At 44.1% G+C, this 17,497-nt stretch overlaps 1 protein-coding gene across 1 annotated transcript in view; it reads left to right on the top strand.

Annotated features, from left to right (window-relative positions):
- Positions 1–479: 479 nt before the first annotated feature.
- Positions 480–17,497, top strand: part of TAF4B (TATA-box binding protein associated factor 4b) — a 78,105-nt gene continuing 61,087 nt past the window's right edge. Inside the window, exon 1 of the mRNA XM_088526683.1 lies at positions 480–873. Within this exon, the coding sequence (XP_088382809.1) occupies positions 480–873 (394 nt within the window). The remainder of the gene's footprint in view (positions 874–17,497) is intronic.

The raw sequence follows: 17,497 nt of genomic DNA, 5'->3' as shown, positions 1-17,497 counted from the left end.
CGACAAGGGGCGCCCGAACAGGGACCCTCGCGCCGAAGGCTTCCAGGAGCGCTTACCAGCAGCGGTACCCGAGGGTGCGGGATGATCCAGCTGAAACAGGCGCTGCCCCGGCGCCTGGAAAATCGCCGGCGCAAAGACGGATTTGGAATCCCACCCAGGACAGGTGAGTGGCTGGGGCGGAGATGGGGTCCACGCTAAGTTCTGAGGAAGAAGTAGTGGTTAAGCTCCTCCAACATATCCTTTCTACGAGAGGACTGAAATACGATAAGGCCTTACTCGAGAAACTATTGACATGGGCCCATGAGCGGGATTTGATCCCTTCAGTAAATGCGGCTTTTGAGATGCCCATGTGGGACCGAATTGGGTCAGAGTTGTGGGAAGAAGTGAGTAAGGGGTCAAAAGATGCTGCCAAAGTAGCCACTGGGTGGCAGTTGGTATGACAGGTATTAAAAGAAATGACGGCCAAACGTGCCGCTGCAATGGCGGTGCTTGTGGCTATCACGTCACCGAGTTCAGAGGGTGGGCCGACGAAAGCGGCCACCTCCTCTCAGGAAGTGTTCATGGGCCCAGGATTACCATCCAACAAGCCGCGAAAGCAAGGGAGTTCTGAATCCCCCCATCGCCCAAAGGACATCACAGGGCCACCGACGGACTGTGAGTCTCCTGAACCTGCGAGCAGTGTACCTGTAAAAGCCTCTGCCAGCTCCTCAGGAGCCGCACCGGGATCGCCACGCCACCGAAAACCGCTGGTGTTTGGAGATCCATCGCCACCGAAAACCACTGGTGTTTGGAGATCCATCGCCAAAACCCCCCCACCTGCGCCTGCACTGCCTGTGCCCCCGCTTCCGGACCCTCCCGGCGAACCTGAGGAACGTCCCGGCTGGGTCCAGGACTTGTTGAATCGCCTTGAAAAATTAGAAAAGGGGGCCGGGGAAGAAAAGGCAAATGTGATCAAGGAGACTGATGTCGCTGAGGGCTTGACAACAGCCAGGGGGGAGGTGCAGGGGGATTTGATCTGTCTTTTAAAGTGGGGGTTGGAAAATTGTAATGCTTTAAGTGAGGGCAGAAACCGTTATTAGGGCTATTACTTCTATTTGCTATGTTCGTCTGTATTGTGTGTTGTATCCTTCGTATATTGATGCTGACACGAGGTATGGTTGAAAGCTGGAAATTTGTATGATCTGTAGAGTCATAAAACTATTGGCGAAATAGAAGCCAGATCCTGAGAAAGAAGATGTTTGCCTGCCCAGGCTGAGCGATAAGGAGCGCGGAGGCGGCTGCTCAGCCAGGTTCACAGCCGACCTCCTCTGAAAGCAGCTGAAGGCGGCTGCTCAACCGGGCTTGTAGCCAACTTAACTGCAAACATCCTCTAAACAAATTTGAAGGTCAAACACCCGGGAGGGAGGAAGATGAGGAAGGCAGGACCCTCAGACTGACGGCTGGGCCCACTTACTGGTATGTGCACCTGCGCACCCAGGAGGGAAGGTTATGTGACTGAAGGTGGAGTTTGTCCGCCCCCTGGTCTGCCTGCTGGCACGTACTGGCCCTACGTGGCAGGATGCACCGGGCATAAACAGACATTGCAGAGAGAAAGAGGGGGTGAGACTCCTAACACTGAGGCCCACGTTGTCTCTGCGGGGACGCCCGCTGAGTTAGGAGCCTGTCAGCAACCCTCTAATCTGCCAACTCGAGAGAATGGTCAGTCTCAGTATCCTGCCGACAAGTGTTACCTCAAGAGTAATTATTCATATTTGCTTCTTTAATGCGCTTTCACCTGAATAGAGGCTCGGGTAGCCACCTTGTTTTGGGTGATTATCGCCAAATCCCAGGCCCATTCGCACCTAACTGGCGACGAGGATGGGCTTTGGCAACTGAAACAGTGGAACTCACTAGTGGAGTGCACAGCTACGTGAGGTCGTGCCACCGGATAGAAACTGTGTTTGTGCTGTTTGTGCCTGTGGTCTTTAGATCTTTATTGTATAATATATATCAGCAGAGAGGGCTGAATAAGCACAACAAGAAAGTGCAGGATTTGAAAGCGGGAAAGCCGGGAATAACTCAGACTATGGCGTCCCCCCCCCACCAGTGGAGGACTGGGAGCCGTACTCTGACTTGTATCCTTGGAAAGAGACTAGGGAAATGCTTCAGCACAGGAGGTAAGAATGAAGAACCAAATGCTGAAATGCCAGTTACAAAAAACAAAAAGGGGGACAGTTGGGAATTATGCCTGCAGAGAGATTGGCAAAAGCAGTATATGTTTTAATTTTTTTGAGATTACCCCAGGACAGCCTAGTCCCTCCGATGGTCAAACACGGGTCTGGGCTAAAAGAAGTCCTGACAGAAGTAAAGTCGGGTCTGTGTAAGGTGATGCTGAGAGACTGGAACACCGGAAAATGGACGGTACCTTTGGACTTGATAACCTGGGGAAAAGGGTAGGCTTGTGTTGTTACAGATACTGGAACCAGATGGGTGCCAGCGAAATGGGTGAGACCTTGGCTGGAAACAAACTCGCATACATCAGGCGTAGCAGGCAGGCGACTGGTACCCTAGCTGTGGAAAGTGTGAGCCTGCAGAAGAACAACATGGGAGGAAGAAGTGTTACTGTTATTAGCTGTATATTGTAGCTTTTAGGAGGTAGTATTGCTTTTAACACTATTATAGGGGTTAATGCTGCTTTTAGTGCTAATGGATATGTTATGCTTTTTAGGCGGATTGTTAATTATAACCAAATCAAGAGTTGTTGGCTTTGTGGGACAGCAGATCAACTCAATGCACCGATGTTAGGTATTCCTTTAGGCAACTGGACAGACCTGAATCCGTATAGCCTACTCAATAGGTCATCATTGTGGGTTGGCTACAATCACGGATCAAAACAGGTTTTATGATTCTGCTAATTTTCTTGTGCATTTTGGTTATCTGCCTGATTCCCTGCCTGATTGTCTGAGACAGACAGTGGACAAGTGGACAAAGACATATTTTGGGTGAACCATCAAGAATCCTGGCTCACTCAAAAACAAGAAGGGGGAATTGTTGTTCCATCTATAAAGCCTGACAGAGTAGATTTAGCATAATTCTTAAGGGCTTTAGGATTTTCAGAATGGTAAATAAGCATTGGCTTTAACTTAAGGTCACCAGCTGCATTACTCCCTAACAAGAGCCAGCCTGTCTTTTGAAGCCAGACACTGACTTCTCCTCTCTAGCTGCAAAACACCTAGTGGCATCTTCTTTCAGTATAAGGCTCTTCCATCTACACTGAAAACCTGTTCTTTAGCATCCAACCGTCCCGTCCCATCCCATCCCATTCCGTCCTCCCAACAGGGACTTGACCTGGATGATAAAAGAAGCTCTACAGGATGAATGGGAAACAACATAAATGGTAACAAAGCTCTGAGCTATGTAGGATGATTGTGAGTTGTAGAAGCTCTGGCCATGTGGGAAGCGAGCCTCAGAAGCTTTAGCTACTGAAAAAGCAGATGAAAAGGGAAGATAAAGAGGAAAAACTGAGCCTCCCTCACTGGGCCTCAGAAGCTCTAGAAGTTTGACACTCGGGAATAGAAATGTAGGAATAGGAATTTAATCCTTAGTTGTGGGATTTCTGAAGGCCAGTGCTCGTGTTGTGGGCAAGCCAGCTAAGGACAGAAGGACTGCTAACTAAGAGATAAGGAGTGCGGCTGAAAGTCGGATAAGGAGTTAATGAGCTGAGACAAACTGGAAGAGGGGGACAGTTGTTAAATGTAAGGACACATGGGCACCATTAGTTAGCCTCTGTTAGTTAGCCTATCGCACTGTACAGTTAGATGCATAGATGCTGGGTCTTAACCAATCATTGTAAAGAAGCGCTCGTGTGTACGGGGAAGCCTTGCATATAAGCGCGCTGGAACCCTAAATAAACTGGCACTGCTTGATCACATTGATCGTGTCCGTCGTGTCCGAGACCCCCGCGTCGGGAATTAGTAAACAAAAAAAGGGCCAAGTGTAGGAATAAGGAATAGGAAGGAAGGTTGGCCAGGGATGAAAGTAATAATGCCGATTGCTTGATGGATAAAAGGATTTTCTGAGGTCGACCATTAGAGGGTAACAAGGAACACTTGCTGAGATATAAACAGCACGTGGGAAGGTGGTGGTGGTGGTAAAGGTTGAGAGGTGAGGATATAAGGATCACCTGGGAAGATTGCTGGGGGGGGAAAAAAAACAAAATAAAATAAAGGCGGGTGGGGGGGGGGAGAAAAACCCTGGATGGAGGAGAGGTGGTGGGGTCTCTGGGTTGTTGTGCCTGCTCTTCTGTTTTCCCACACCCTGTATCCTTTGCCTCAAAACAAATATCTTTGATCTTGCCTTTTCTAAGACATAAACTGACAGGTTTAAACCAATTTTAATTCATTCTGCAGGAAAAAAGAAAGTTGTTCTGATTTGCACAAAACCAGAGCACAGACTATTACAATATGTTGGCATACTATCCCCCATCTCTTTTCCTTCTAAGCTTGGAAGATATCTGTATTTTATTTTCAAAGGGTATTAAACCAAAGCAAAGATGCTGAACTGTAAAGGTTTGCCCTGCATGCAGCCACACTGGAACAGTCAATCTGCTGCACCAGCTTTCAGCTCTGTTAGCTACGCCTTTGTCAGAAGAGAGAAACCACCAACTCATGAGCCCAGACCCTGGGATTTGATCATCAGGGTTCATCTCTCTCTCTCTTTTGGCATTAAGTCTAAGTACTTCTCCGCCAGTTTGAGCAATGTTCAGGAATAGCCCATGCGGGGAAGCATCAGCCTGGGTACACCTATTTGTTTCATTTCCAAGGTGAAGGACAGTTGGGTCTGACCATGGTCTCAGGACCAAGAAGTGGGCATTGGCAGCTTTGTTAGCTAATAAAGAGGTAGCTCATGAACTTATACATTACAAGATCTTTAAGCAACCATTAGGCACAAAGCCAGCAATGAAATTACCCCAGTAAATGGAAGGGGTAAAGGTTTCATCGACTGTGTTACTCAGATGTGACACTTTCTGGTTACGTAGCCTGGGTACTTCCTCAGTTCTTCCTCACTCTGCCTGCCTTATGCTTGTGCCTGTGTTCACAACGCTGATTGTTCCACCTCCCTGCTCTGCCTCCTGCATGAAAAAGCTCTCCGTAGGCCCAGCCAATGCATGCAGCCATTTCCCTGGAAGCAGAATGGCAGCTAAATCTAATCATGCAGGTGAGCTCTCTTGTCACTGCTGCCAGTAGCTCAGCTGCAGTGCTCAGGGGGCAGATCTTCTGGGTTAAGCAAACAGTGCACAGGAGAGTTCACCGTACTTTTTTCAATACTGCTTGCATCAGTTACAGAAAACTATGAGCAAGAGCAACTCAAAACTACCTGCTACTGAAACTCCAATGGCTTATCTGCCTGTATTCTTTTGAATACAGGTAACACAGGAGTTTTCAAAACATACCATTCTATGATAAAATTTTCTGTGTAGAAAAATGTTATATAAAGCCACGCATGAACAAAAGAATCACAAAGGATCATGAGATAAATTTTAAATGGAATATACTTTTAATTTTCTGTAACAAGCTACCCTTTTTAATGTAAATACCAAACAATACAAAAGCAATGGTGATTGCCTTTTGTAATTGTGACAAGTTATTCCAACTGCAATTGCCTTTGCAAAGCTTTTACCCTTATTTTTGTATTTTTGTTATAGTCTTATTCAAAGCTGATTCCAAAAGCAGGTAGGCCTCTGTGGCTCACTGAGCTTGAACTTCCCTTTTGATTCCATCAATGTTTGGTGCAGAATTCAACATCCAGCTTCAGGGAAAACACTGACTATACAAACATTTTTATTGTATACAATTGATTCCACATAAGTTACAAATATAAAGCACACATATACTGTATGTGTGCTAAATTGATATTTACTTTTCAAGAATGGTACTCACCAGATGGATCTGTCTCTTACAGTTTAAGCCTCCTGCTGCCCTATGTGTAGAGCTGTGAACAAGCTGGCCAGTTCTGCTACCCCAGAAAATTAAGAATAGTACAGGCCCCACACACAAGAAAAGTAGAGAGCAGAAAAGGCAGGTTACAGCTAATCACCATGTAGTTTTGATATACTGATTATTTCTCATATTCAGAGGTTAGTGTGGCCAATATTGCATCTGTACAACTCACACAAACCTAATGAAGGCAAAACTCTCTTCACATGGACATAAGCATTCCCTGTTAAAAGCATATGAACTACAGCAATTAAGACTTAGTGAGATTATTCTTTAACAAGATCTTTGGCACAGCTGGGAACAGATTCCAAGGACCATCTCGGATGCCTGTAATCACTCAGACTGCATACAGATGTTCTGCTAATCTTCAGTATTTGAAATGAAGAATCGGGGTTTGTGAGTTTTACTTTCAGTTGAGTCTCTCCCATTACTCTCTGCTGTAAGGGCTTTGTTATTGTTTCCTTTTTAAGTTTTCAGTCTTATCTCAGCTCTTTTATGTTATAATATTGTTTGGTCTCTCTGCATTATTATTATTTCCAAATTATATAAGTTCTTCACTAGATCTACATACAAGAAAATAGGCAATAAACTATATTTACTGGTGGTCCTTCAAATAAAAGAGCTGATAATAGGTGTTGTTATCTTGTGAAAAAGTTATTTTTTGCAAGTGATAGTCACGTTTTTAAGGAGTCCTATAGAGAAATATTAACGTTCTTTCTCTTCCATCTATTAAAAAAGACAACTGCTTTCTTTTCCATATTAAAGATGCAGAGCTTTTATATAGAAGTCTTAACAGTGCCAAAATGCTTAACAGCTTTCAAGTTGCAATCTTTTATGTGAGATACTCTACTGTGACTGGATCCTCAGCAATCAGTCTGTGGCTGTGACACTCCATCCTGGCTTTGTTGATCACTGTTCTAACAGCAGCAGTCAGGCCTGCCATAATAGTAAGGATCAAAAATAAAATCATAAAGACTCTTGCATTAATTAACAACAATCCTTATTCAAGAAAGAGGAATCTATTACAACAGCTAAAAAGATCAAAAACTGCTTAAAAAATGTAGGAGGAGACAGAAAACATAAATTTGAGGCAGCATATAGAAATAACTTTCATTCTAACTTAGAAAGTCTTCAAGTTTCAGGCCTTAATAGCTTTTATTAAGTTTAAGCAAAGTGGGTTTACAGTATTAAGTATGGATTTAACTCCTTGAAAAACAAACAGAGTGTCAGCCAGTGAAGGATGCTGCATCCTGACTTACTCAGAATGCTTCTCCTGTAGACAGAATTTGAGTTTCTTCAACTACTGATCACAGGACTGTGCTACAGGGCTTCAAAATCTCTGTCCTTCCCTAGCTCTGTATCAGAAGAGGTTTTGGCAAATAGAGTTGCTAGCATAGTGCATATATAGAGAAAGATGTGGCACGAAAATGTTTTCAGAACTCCTGATATATTTATGTCCCCAGATATACTACGATCAAATCTTGAAACGTTATCAGATCCTGAAGAGAAATGAAGAGAAGTCATTGACCTGGCAGATGGGGAAATTCTGATTTAAATACTGTAAAGTGATATCGGAGAATCCCAAATTAGAACTCCGTGTGGAATGTATACAAGCCTTTATGCAATTGATTGTAAATCGATTTATGTTGTGGTGAGGTTTACAGCCCTCTTTCTGTCCTCCACAGGCCACTGTGATTTGTCACAATGCTAAAACTGAAGTTTTGGAAAAGAATCACATGGAAGAAACTATGGCAAGTCATAAGGACCCCATCAAATGAGCTATGAGCTTTGCTGGAAGTAAGTGATCCATGACAATGCACGTGATAAATGCTTCAAGAAAAGCTGAAGTTTATTTCATTTATGGAAATATAAAATGCTTTATAAAAGTACTTATTTTAATGATTTTGTTGTACATTAGGTTGTGTGGTCTGGAGGAAAAAATATTGAACTTAATCTAGTTAAGAATCCAGCAGTCACAGGTACAAGTTTAATTTTATAGCGAAAAAATGTAACAAAATCTTCTCACAAAAATTATTCCAGGCACCTGTTCAATCAGCTTGATGTATGAAGTATCCCCTAACATCTGGTGGTAGAATGTTAGGTGACTTCTGTGGTGTCTCTGTAGACTGATAGCGCTGGGAGCTATAGTGATTGCTGCTAATTTACAACAGTGTAAGACTGCAGGGAGCATTTTGTGCAGGAGGCAGTTCTGGGAAGGCACGTGACAACAGGCTGCATCTACTGAGGGTACAAGCCATTACCACTTTCTTAAAATTATGAAAGTGTTAGGGGTGTAGTAATCCTGATCACAGTACTTCTGACCTGCTGTGGTCTCTTCATAGCTTAGTAGCTACTACCACATGTGGAAAACATGGACTTTGAGAACATACAAAACTTACATTAAAAATATCAGAATACTGCATTTTCATTTCTGGAAGAGTTTCATTCTTAATACTTACTACATAATCTGTGTAACAGAAAGGGAATATATTAAATATCTAGCTAAGATATCTAAGACTTTACTAAGCTATAAAATAAAGTCATCAGTCTCAAATGACAAGATCCTGTTGCCACTTGCAGTTATTGCTGCTATATCTTTAAGAAATTAAGTTCTTGATGTGTTACTTGATGGTCAAAACATTGCAAATATTTAGCAGCACAGTCTGGACCTATGAAACATAAATAAGTAAACAATATGACTTTTGGATATCAGTGGTATAAATACTTGTGTCTTATTCATTTTTTAATGAAAAAATAATGAAATGTAAGTTGCAGAAACAGAGAAAGAAAAAGAGGAATCTGCAAAGAAAAAGAAGAAAAATACCTAAGTTGCAGAAGAAATATGGTGGCTGTTATTGAAATGTTTTTGAAGTTCTAACAAGCAATAACTGACTAGAGTGCCTATAGTTACTGAATTAACTCATGGTTGATCCTGAGTTCTGTAGTTTTCCTAAAATATGATCAATTCCGTTGTGCTAAACCTAATATACTTGTGCGTGCTGCATTGTGCAAGGAGGCATATACTCACTTCTTGTATTTTCTCGAACATTTATTTGCCACAGAAAGCTATCAACATGTTTTCCGAGAGATGACAGTTATGTCCCTTGGTAGTCTTACTACAAGCTATGTAAAGTCTAAGAGAATTCCTATTTTTTTTCTTCTGTAACTTTTGCAAAGGAGATAATGGTTCTGCGGTGAAACTAAGAGTCCAGTAAAATTGATTTGTATTATGCTTCATTTACTAAATGTCACAATGCTGCACATCGCTGATCTGATTTCCACAGTACGAAAACCATGTTACCTAATGATATATTATTATAGCTCAGTGCTGTTCCAGTAATAAAACTGCTTTCTTCTAGTGAATCTTACCGGTTAGAAACTGGTACCCTTTATAACTTCTTAATATGATCATAGAATGTATTAAACGTTAAATCTTTCCTATGCCTGAAGCTGAAGAAGATACTTCTAGATGAATATCAAATGAGTATCAAATGAATATCAAATAAAATCCATTCATGGGTAGTAATAGTAAAGCAGGTCAATTCACCAAGCCTTGGACATTCCTTGAATGCATAACTAGATATGTCTTCAGCTGACTGTGAAGAAAAAAAAGTTAACATATTCATCAGTTCCTCCTGGATGAGGTCTTGCATAAAGGTCTAGACAAGAATGATGACTTAATGAAAAGTCTTTTAGGTGATGACATTTTTGGTGGTAGCAATTACCCAAGTAAAGAAGTTAAAATACTCAAGATAGTGACTCAAGTAATTTCCCTAACATGTGTTATAAACTTTTCACTTATCAAAGTGAAAATAACTTTAAAATTCCAGATTCTGTGTTTCTTCCAATTCACACTAAATTTTGGCTTTTCTCTTAGCTTAGGTAATGAAAAGTGATTAGTAGCACATTCTTCCAGTGTGGAAAAAACCTCTTCCTTATCTTTCCTGTGCTGTTTGATGGAATGATCGATGTGCCTGCTTTGCTTGGAGAGCAGTTTTAGCACTCTTAGACCATTTTAGTATGTCTATATTTCTATATCTTTGGGGCTTTGTTCAGTGTTTTTTTCTCTTTACTATCATTGGGCTATACCTTTTCCTGTGTTGTCTTTCGTATCATTTCCTTTTACTTCTGCACTGTTTCTTTCTCACTATGCTGCATTCTGTACTTCCTCTTTTCACATTCTGCTAAGCTTGACTACCTAATCTTCTGTCTAATGCACATTTCTTTGTCTCTTCCAGGTACACTTTCGCTCTTGAATGTTCACATGAGTCTTAGGTATCCCTATAAAATTTGAATGGCCACAAGAGGAGAAATACTGATCCTATGTTATAAATAATTTCTGTTCCTCCCTGAAGTTCTAGAACAGCAGAACTTGTGTTGATGTCTGTATCCCTTCCTCTGCATCCTACTCTTTCTGTCATCGGTCAGTGCTACTCTTTGTTTGTTGGAATTATTTCCTTTCTTCTCTTCTCTGGACATCCTTTCATGAGGGTAGCACCTCACTATGCTCTGCTTGGCACCTTATACACATAACATATTCAAATGCAGAAGAACTGATTTATTTGCTCAGACTTGGCAAAGCTGCAAGGGGTACAGAGATTGCCTCCCTCTTGTGTCAATCCTATTGCCATTTATTGCAAATGAAGGTAGGATTATTTTATGCAGCCTGTTAAAGCTTCCAGTGTAATAGTAGTGGTGAAATGTGTAGTAGAATAAACCTTGTGTGCATGTAAGAGAGTAAGGCACTTACTGAGACAGCTAGCCCATACAAGTCTCCATACAAGTACAGGTAAAAGTTACCTCACAAGTTAAGTTTTGGTGGGTGGATAACTGTGTTATGATCACATTAGACATTAAGGTACGGCCATATGGTTTTGGTTCTCACATGATTTCAGTAACTGCCTTGCCTAATGCTGACAGTATTTTAAAGCAGCAGTACTGTGAAACTGAGAGAGCTGCAAATGAAAATGTTTCTTTTCTTCCTGCAATTTGACAATCTTGGGCATTTCCATCAATGCATGGAAAACAGGTGGATTATCTTACGTGTATTATCTTATGTGTTCTGTTCACATTTTGCATCACTTTCACTGTATCTTGGAAGTACTGGAATTTTGTGTATGCATTTCTACCTGAAAAGCATAGTTGCAAAGGATGTCCAATATAATAAGTGTTAAAGTGTCTTTTTGCAACATGAACATTCTGTGCTTTAGGTGCCCTTATACTGAATTGTACACCTTCGCTTTGTACCCTCTTACACTGCGTTTTAACCTTGCCAGATGAGCAAGCCTCCTGAAGTTTATGAGTAAAGACAAGCACGTGCTTAAGTGTGCTTCAAAACCTATTGAAATTTAGCCCAACTCTGTGATAAATAAAACCCTCAGAATAGATGTGCTCAAGGTCATACTGCTGCAAGTTTCAGTTTCAGTTCTACTCTGAAGGCATGTTTTTGTTAAAAACCGAAACAAAACAAAAAAAAAAGAACAAAAAAAACACACTTGTCTTACTGATAACTGTGCCATGCTTACTTTACGAGGCGAGGGAGATTGTCTTGCCCTCCTCATTCCCCCGTTTACACGGCCTTTGCTTCAGCCGAGCCTGGGACGTGAAGGTCGGAGATGACTTTGCCTCGCTCAGCGTTAAAGGTAAGCGCTGCCTCAAGGTCTGCCTGGCGACACGCGCACCGCTGCTCGTGTCACTGAAGAGAGAAAAAAAATGAAAAAAAAAAAAGAGAGGGGAAAAAAAAAAAGGCAGTACTTTCGGGAGTTTTCGGTTCTGTTTGGTTTTGTGGTAACCCTAACAACCCGCGGAGTTACACACGTTGGGGAGTCCCCAACGGCTGCGGGGGCGCGGGCCCTGCCGCAGCGCCCGCCCCAACAGCCGCCGCCTCCCCTCAGCGCCGGCGCCGCCAATGGCGGCCGCGGGGAGCCGGGCTCGGGGCGCTTGCGCGGCGGCGGCTCCGCGTGGCCACATAAACACGGCAGGGGCGGCGGGGCGCGCGCGCTGAGCGCCGCGGGGCCGGGCCGGCCTGGGCCGGGCGCCGCCGCCGCCGCATCGCGTCCTGCTGCCCGCCCTGTGGGCCGGGCCGGGCCGGGCCGCCCGCCCGCCGGGAGGGGCGGTCCCAGAGGCGAGAGGCCCGGCCCGGCGCCGCGCGGCGCCCCCACGTGCGCGCCGCTGAGCAGCCGGCACGGCGCGGGATGACCATGTGTTTTCGCGAGCGCCGTGGCGGCGGCGGCCGGGGCGGCGTGTGAGCCTGCCTCGGCGCCTGCCGCTATGCGGGGGCGCCCCTCGCCTCGCCCCGAGTCGCCTCCCCATCCATGAGCGCCCCGGCGGCCGCGCCGCCGAGGCTCATGCCCCGGTGGCGCGCGGAGCAGCCGCCCGCTGGGGCCCCGCCGCCCGCGGGGCTCCCCTGCGGCGGCGCCGCCCCGGCCGCCGCGCCTGCTGCCCCCACACCCCGCGCGGCGGCGCCGCCGCCGGTGGCTCCCAAGGGGTCGCCCGCGGCCACCATCCAGTTACCGGCCAACTTGCAGCTGCCCCCAGGTAAGCGGCGCCGGGGCGGGCGGCCGGGCTGAGGTGGGCGCTGCGCTGGGAGCCGCGGCGCGCGGCAGCCGTTGCGACCGTTGAGCTGCTGGGTGCCCCCACTCGTCCCACCTGACGCCCCGCATCCCGTGTGGGAGCCGCGGGCGAGCCGAGCCCCGCGTCCCTCGAGGAGCCCGCGTGGGGCGGCCGAGGGGTCGTGGCGGGAGCGGCACCCACGTCCCACCTGCCGGAGGGCGCAGTGAGGCCGCCCGAGGAGCGGGCGCGTCTCTGGGTGCTCCCGAAAGTGTCGCCCTGCCCGGCGCCCTCGGTCCCTGCTGCCATGAGCCGCCGTCTCGCAACCGGTAAAGAGCGGGGCCGCTCGGGCCAACGTGGGAGCCCCCTCTGCGACTTCAGCTCTTGTGTGCAAGGCGGGGAAAAACCTCCTGGTTAGGGGAAACTGAGAAACTTGAGATGAGCTCACAGATGAGCTAAATATTACGGGAAAGTTGGTTTTCTGCCTAAAACTTTGATGAACTGGGGGTTTTCTGTCTTTTCTGCAGAGCATTGGTAGCGTTAGTTGATTGGCATTTGAGATGTGTAATATCTGTACGATTTGTCTGGAATTGGTGCCTGGGTTAGACAACTTCTTACCCCAAGTGTGAGGGGCAAGGGGCGAACAGCAAACTACCCGAGTTACTTCAGTTTGTAACTTTAAAAAAAGCGCCTGAGGTTTCGGTGGAAATTAAGTTCAATGTATAATGTGATAAAGCCTGGACGTGTGCTAACAACTATAAAACTATAAAATAATTCACACTTGAATATTCCTTCCCCCCCCCCCCCCCACCCCCGGCACTCTAGATAAACTACTTCAGGTAAATTCTTGTCACTGTTATGACCAGACTAATATAAACTGTTACCGAACCAAAATACTAACTGTGCTTAAGGAGTGGGTTGGAGATGTTCGGAATAGCATTGCATGGTGGCCTTGGAAATGCTTTTCTTCCTCCCCAGCAAAGCATGTGTGGGGAAATGAAGTGTTTAGAGAAGCATTGCATACTTAAGGATGTGTTTTCTACAGCAGCAGAGGAGAGATTAATGTGGAAACTATAGTGATGATAAATTAGTATTATTAAATATTTCGGGTACCCACAGAGGCTTAGACAGGTTTCCTACTTGCACATAAGAGAAATAATGTGCTATTAATTCCACACTTCCTGTGCTTTACTGTTGGACTACATTTTAATGGTAAAAGAACAAAAAAAGTGATTTTGATTTTACTGGTCTCAAAATCATTATGTTGAGACCCCAAGATGTAATCTCTTTATTGCTAATATTGCTGTGATTATTTTCTGCCAAGACAGTCCCTTTGCTGAAAAATCTAGTGCAATTACTTTCAGGTAGGACATTGCTTAGATGGATGGCTGATCTTGGAAAATAGGCACTGGGAGTGTAGGGGCTAATGATTTTTTTTTTTCTAGTGTTCTTGAAGAAAATAAATATAGGTGAAGGTATGGTGTTCTGGATGTTCTCTCTGTCTTTTTTTTTTTTTTTTTTTTTTGAGATGTATGAAGTTCAAAACTATTTAAAAAACTTGACTTTAATTGGTAAGCTTCCCTTTAGATTTTTCTGCACTCACTTCATGCTGTAATGTCTGAGCAGTCAGCAGTCAAAATCCTTCATGAGTCTACAACGTTGCCAAGTTCCCACTGAAGAGAACCACTGTAAAAGTATATTAGGCACATTTAAGTCGTAGGAGCCCCTAAATCTTTGAGTTTTCTCGATAACATCTTGGTATTCTGGAATGTACTGGACATTCACCTTCATAGAAAAAAATGTGTAACCAAACGTCATGTGAGTTACTTGTTGTTTGGCATCTTCCATAAAGTTGAATGAGGCCTTTACTTTTTACCACTAGTAGACCAGATAGCAAAACTGTGGGGTGGGTTTGTTTGTTTTTTCCCTTTACTCGTTGGTTTTGATTACGGCAAGTTACTCTATTGAGCATAATCTGACTTCTACCTAGGCAGATGTAAGAAAATCACTTGCATTGCATCAGCTTGTTCCCCTTCTTCCAGGGAGAAGAAACAGTGAAAGCAACTCTGTATTGGAAGCTTAGAAGCACCAATGATGTACACACTATAAATTGAAAGTTACTGTATGGAGTTTGATATTTTGGGAGGAGCATAGAAATTATTGCAAACCAAGTGGACCAATGTTTCAGAGTAATTTCTTAAAAGAATCTTCCTAAGAAATTGAAATGCATTTCTAAAAGTGTGTTCTAGCCTGAGAAAGTGTTAATGTTCTACCTCTGTCTTCAATACGAATTATTTTTTTGTTGAAAAATAAAAATCATTCAGAAATTGAAATGCAAGTTGTACAGGATTTAAGCTATAAATGTTAGTGTACTTAAAAAAAAAAAAAAAAAAAGAGGGTAGAATAAAAGCCAAAATTCTTAGGTTTGAGAAGCTTATATTTCAAATAAACTTAAATCTGGTGACACAGGATAAAATAAACAAGAATGAACCTGACTTTAAAACCCTGGAATTCAACCTGTGCCATCTATGGAAGCTGTTAAGTAAAAATACACACAGAAAGTATTTTACTTCTAACTCTGAAATTCAGGTTTTTGTTTTGTTTTATATTTGAGGAGAAGATGAGCAGCACATTTTTTCCTTTTCCTGTTGAGTATTCTCAAGTTCTTCTGAGGTTAACTTCTTGGAATCTCGATTGAGATTTCCTCATGTGCTTCTGTGGGGCTGCCGTTTGGGGGAAACAGACAACCAGGGTATATTTGTTTGCCTTCTTTTCTTGAAAGTCATTGAGGGTTCTTGCATGTCATGAATTTAAGGCATTCTTTTTCTTCCATATTCTATTTTCCTGTCCTCCTTGCCCAGGATAAACCTAGGATTTGAGAAATTAAGTGTCTGACAATCAGATATGACTCTTATTTCTGAGTGCAGGTTCTCGCAAATGCTGGGTCACCAAATTGCCCAAGGAATCTTAGTTAGTTACTGAGCTTTGCGAGCTCTCCAGGTCTAACAGAAACCAAACTTCTTCTTGAGTAACAAGGCTTTTAATCTCCTGTCAATGTTTTCCCTCTACTAAATGCCAATTTTATACTGAGTAACCAGCTAGTGTGGTGTGCTCAAAGCATTCTACTTGCTCTTGGGATAGCTTCTGTGCTTGCAGTCGTGAGGTTGGAGTCCTGAACCACGTTATGGCCAGCTGTGGTAGGCAGTATGTAGGTAGGCAGTATGGGAGCTACAGCTTTTATGTGCTTTGGAGAGGACAGAGATTCTGCTTTGAAGCCTTGGTGGAGGCCTTTTGACCTTAAATACAATCATCTCTGAGTGGCTGGTGTGGCTGCTGCTTCCTCAAGAGAAAGTGTATGGTATGGTTGCCTGATGAGACCCTTCCTCGTTCTCTTTCCCTCTGGTTAAAAAACACCTTTGCAGAATTTCAGGAGTGTTTCTGGCAGACTAGTCTGTTAATACTGCCAAAGAGCAGACAAGTGTGGCATGTGCAGTGCTTTCCGGTACTGCCAGTATATGCCTCTGTCCTGAGCTGTGGTGGATCAGTCTTTGGCCTGTGCTGATGCTCCTAAAACACAAATCTCTTATGTCATGACCATCTGTTTAATGAGAAATTATGTCCTTGGTTGACTTAAATTTATTGTCAGAGTTGGGCAGGACTGCTAACAGAAGGAAAGAGTTGAAAGGTTTGGACAGGAATGATGGTGGAAAGGGCAAGAGTGGTATGCTTTCTAAGTGACATTTACTGTAATTCTGTTTTTCCTTCATCATGGCTGAGTAAGGTAAAAAATTGTATTCAAGTAATATGAAAATTTTGAAGGACTAAGAAATGTCCATAATGCTCCTTAGTGTCTTTGGGCACAAGGGTTATTTTGGGCAGCTTCGTAGAGAAGGAGCATAAAAATCTTGATAGCCTTGTTCCTTGATCTCCTTTCTTCTTGACTTTTCTTGACCTAAGTTCTCTGTCCCTTCTCTTTCTGTCCTTGTTCATCTTTTGCTATGCCTGGTCTTCATATACTGTGAGCATGGAGAACAGCACTGCTTTTACAGTCAGATATTGAAGGGATGGTCACCAAACAGGCTAGCTTCTCTCATGAAGTGACAATGAAATAAAAAAAGTTGTCCAGATGCTGCGGATCCTTCATTTTTACCTTAGAATCTGCCCGGGAAAGCTCTCTTGTATTGCTGATGCCTCTGCTGATGGTTACAGCAGTCATAGCCACTGTCAGGCCTCTTCATGGCGGCGTCAGCAATGTCTGATGTGAGCATATGTCTGTTTTATCCTTTCTGTCAGTGGATCTGAACATGTGTGATTTGTGATTTCAATGAAGAAGCTATTGTGGGAGGAAAACAAGCCCCAATATAGATGGGGACCTGTAGGTTGAGTTTAGCTGGTGAGGGGGAGAGGGATCGACTGAGGTCAGTTAGCATGACTTTGAGGGCATTCACACAGCTGATTTTTTGGAAGCTTACTTGGACCTGATTGAGTGGTCCTTGATTCCTGTTTTCCCCAACCTGGAAGGTGTTATCTGGAAGAGTGCTGGCTGGCCCAGATCCAGACTGTGGTACTCATGGAAGTGCTAGAATGGACACCTGACTCTGTCTTCTTTTACGCTAGTAAGCTGGTGTGAGACATGGCCTCTGGATACAGGTTCCTTTGCATCTGGCTCAGAGGGGAAATGGCAGCAGTTACAGGCTCTTGGTTTTTCTTTGCAGCTCAGTTGTATTCAGTTGTGTGTTTTGATTTGCCCCTGGCAAGTTTTCCACTGCCTGCGGCTTATCTAGGTTGATAGTGAATAACTGTTGAGGAAGCACAATAGCTGTTCCTCTTCTTCGCAGATGGCCAGGCCTGAATGGGACAAGACAGCAACATGCAGCACCTGCGGGCAGCAAAGGGAAAGAGCTAGTGCAAAGTCCCCAAAATTGCCCCTGGGCGAGGCAGAACTTGGTCTCTTCACGTTTCTCCCTTAAATT

This window comes from Tinamus guttatus, unplaced genomic scaffold, assembly GCF_059628265.1.
Source record: "Tinamus guttatus ecotype Peru unplaced genomic scaffold, ASM5962826v1 Tinamus_guttatus_pri_ptg000249l, whole genome shotgun sequence".
Taxonomy (NCBI): domain Eukaryota; kingdom Metazoa; phylum Chordata; class Aves; order Tinamiformes; family Tinamidae; genus Tinamus; species Tinamus guttatus.
This window is presented reverse-complemented; position numbering and strand designations above follow the sequence as displayed.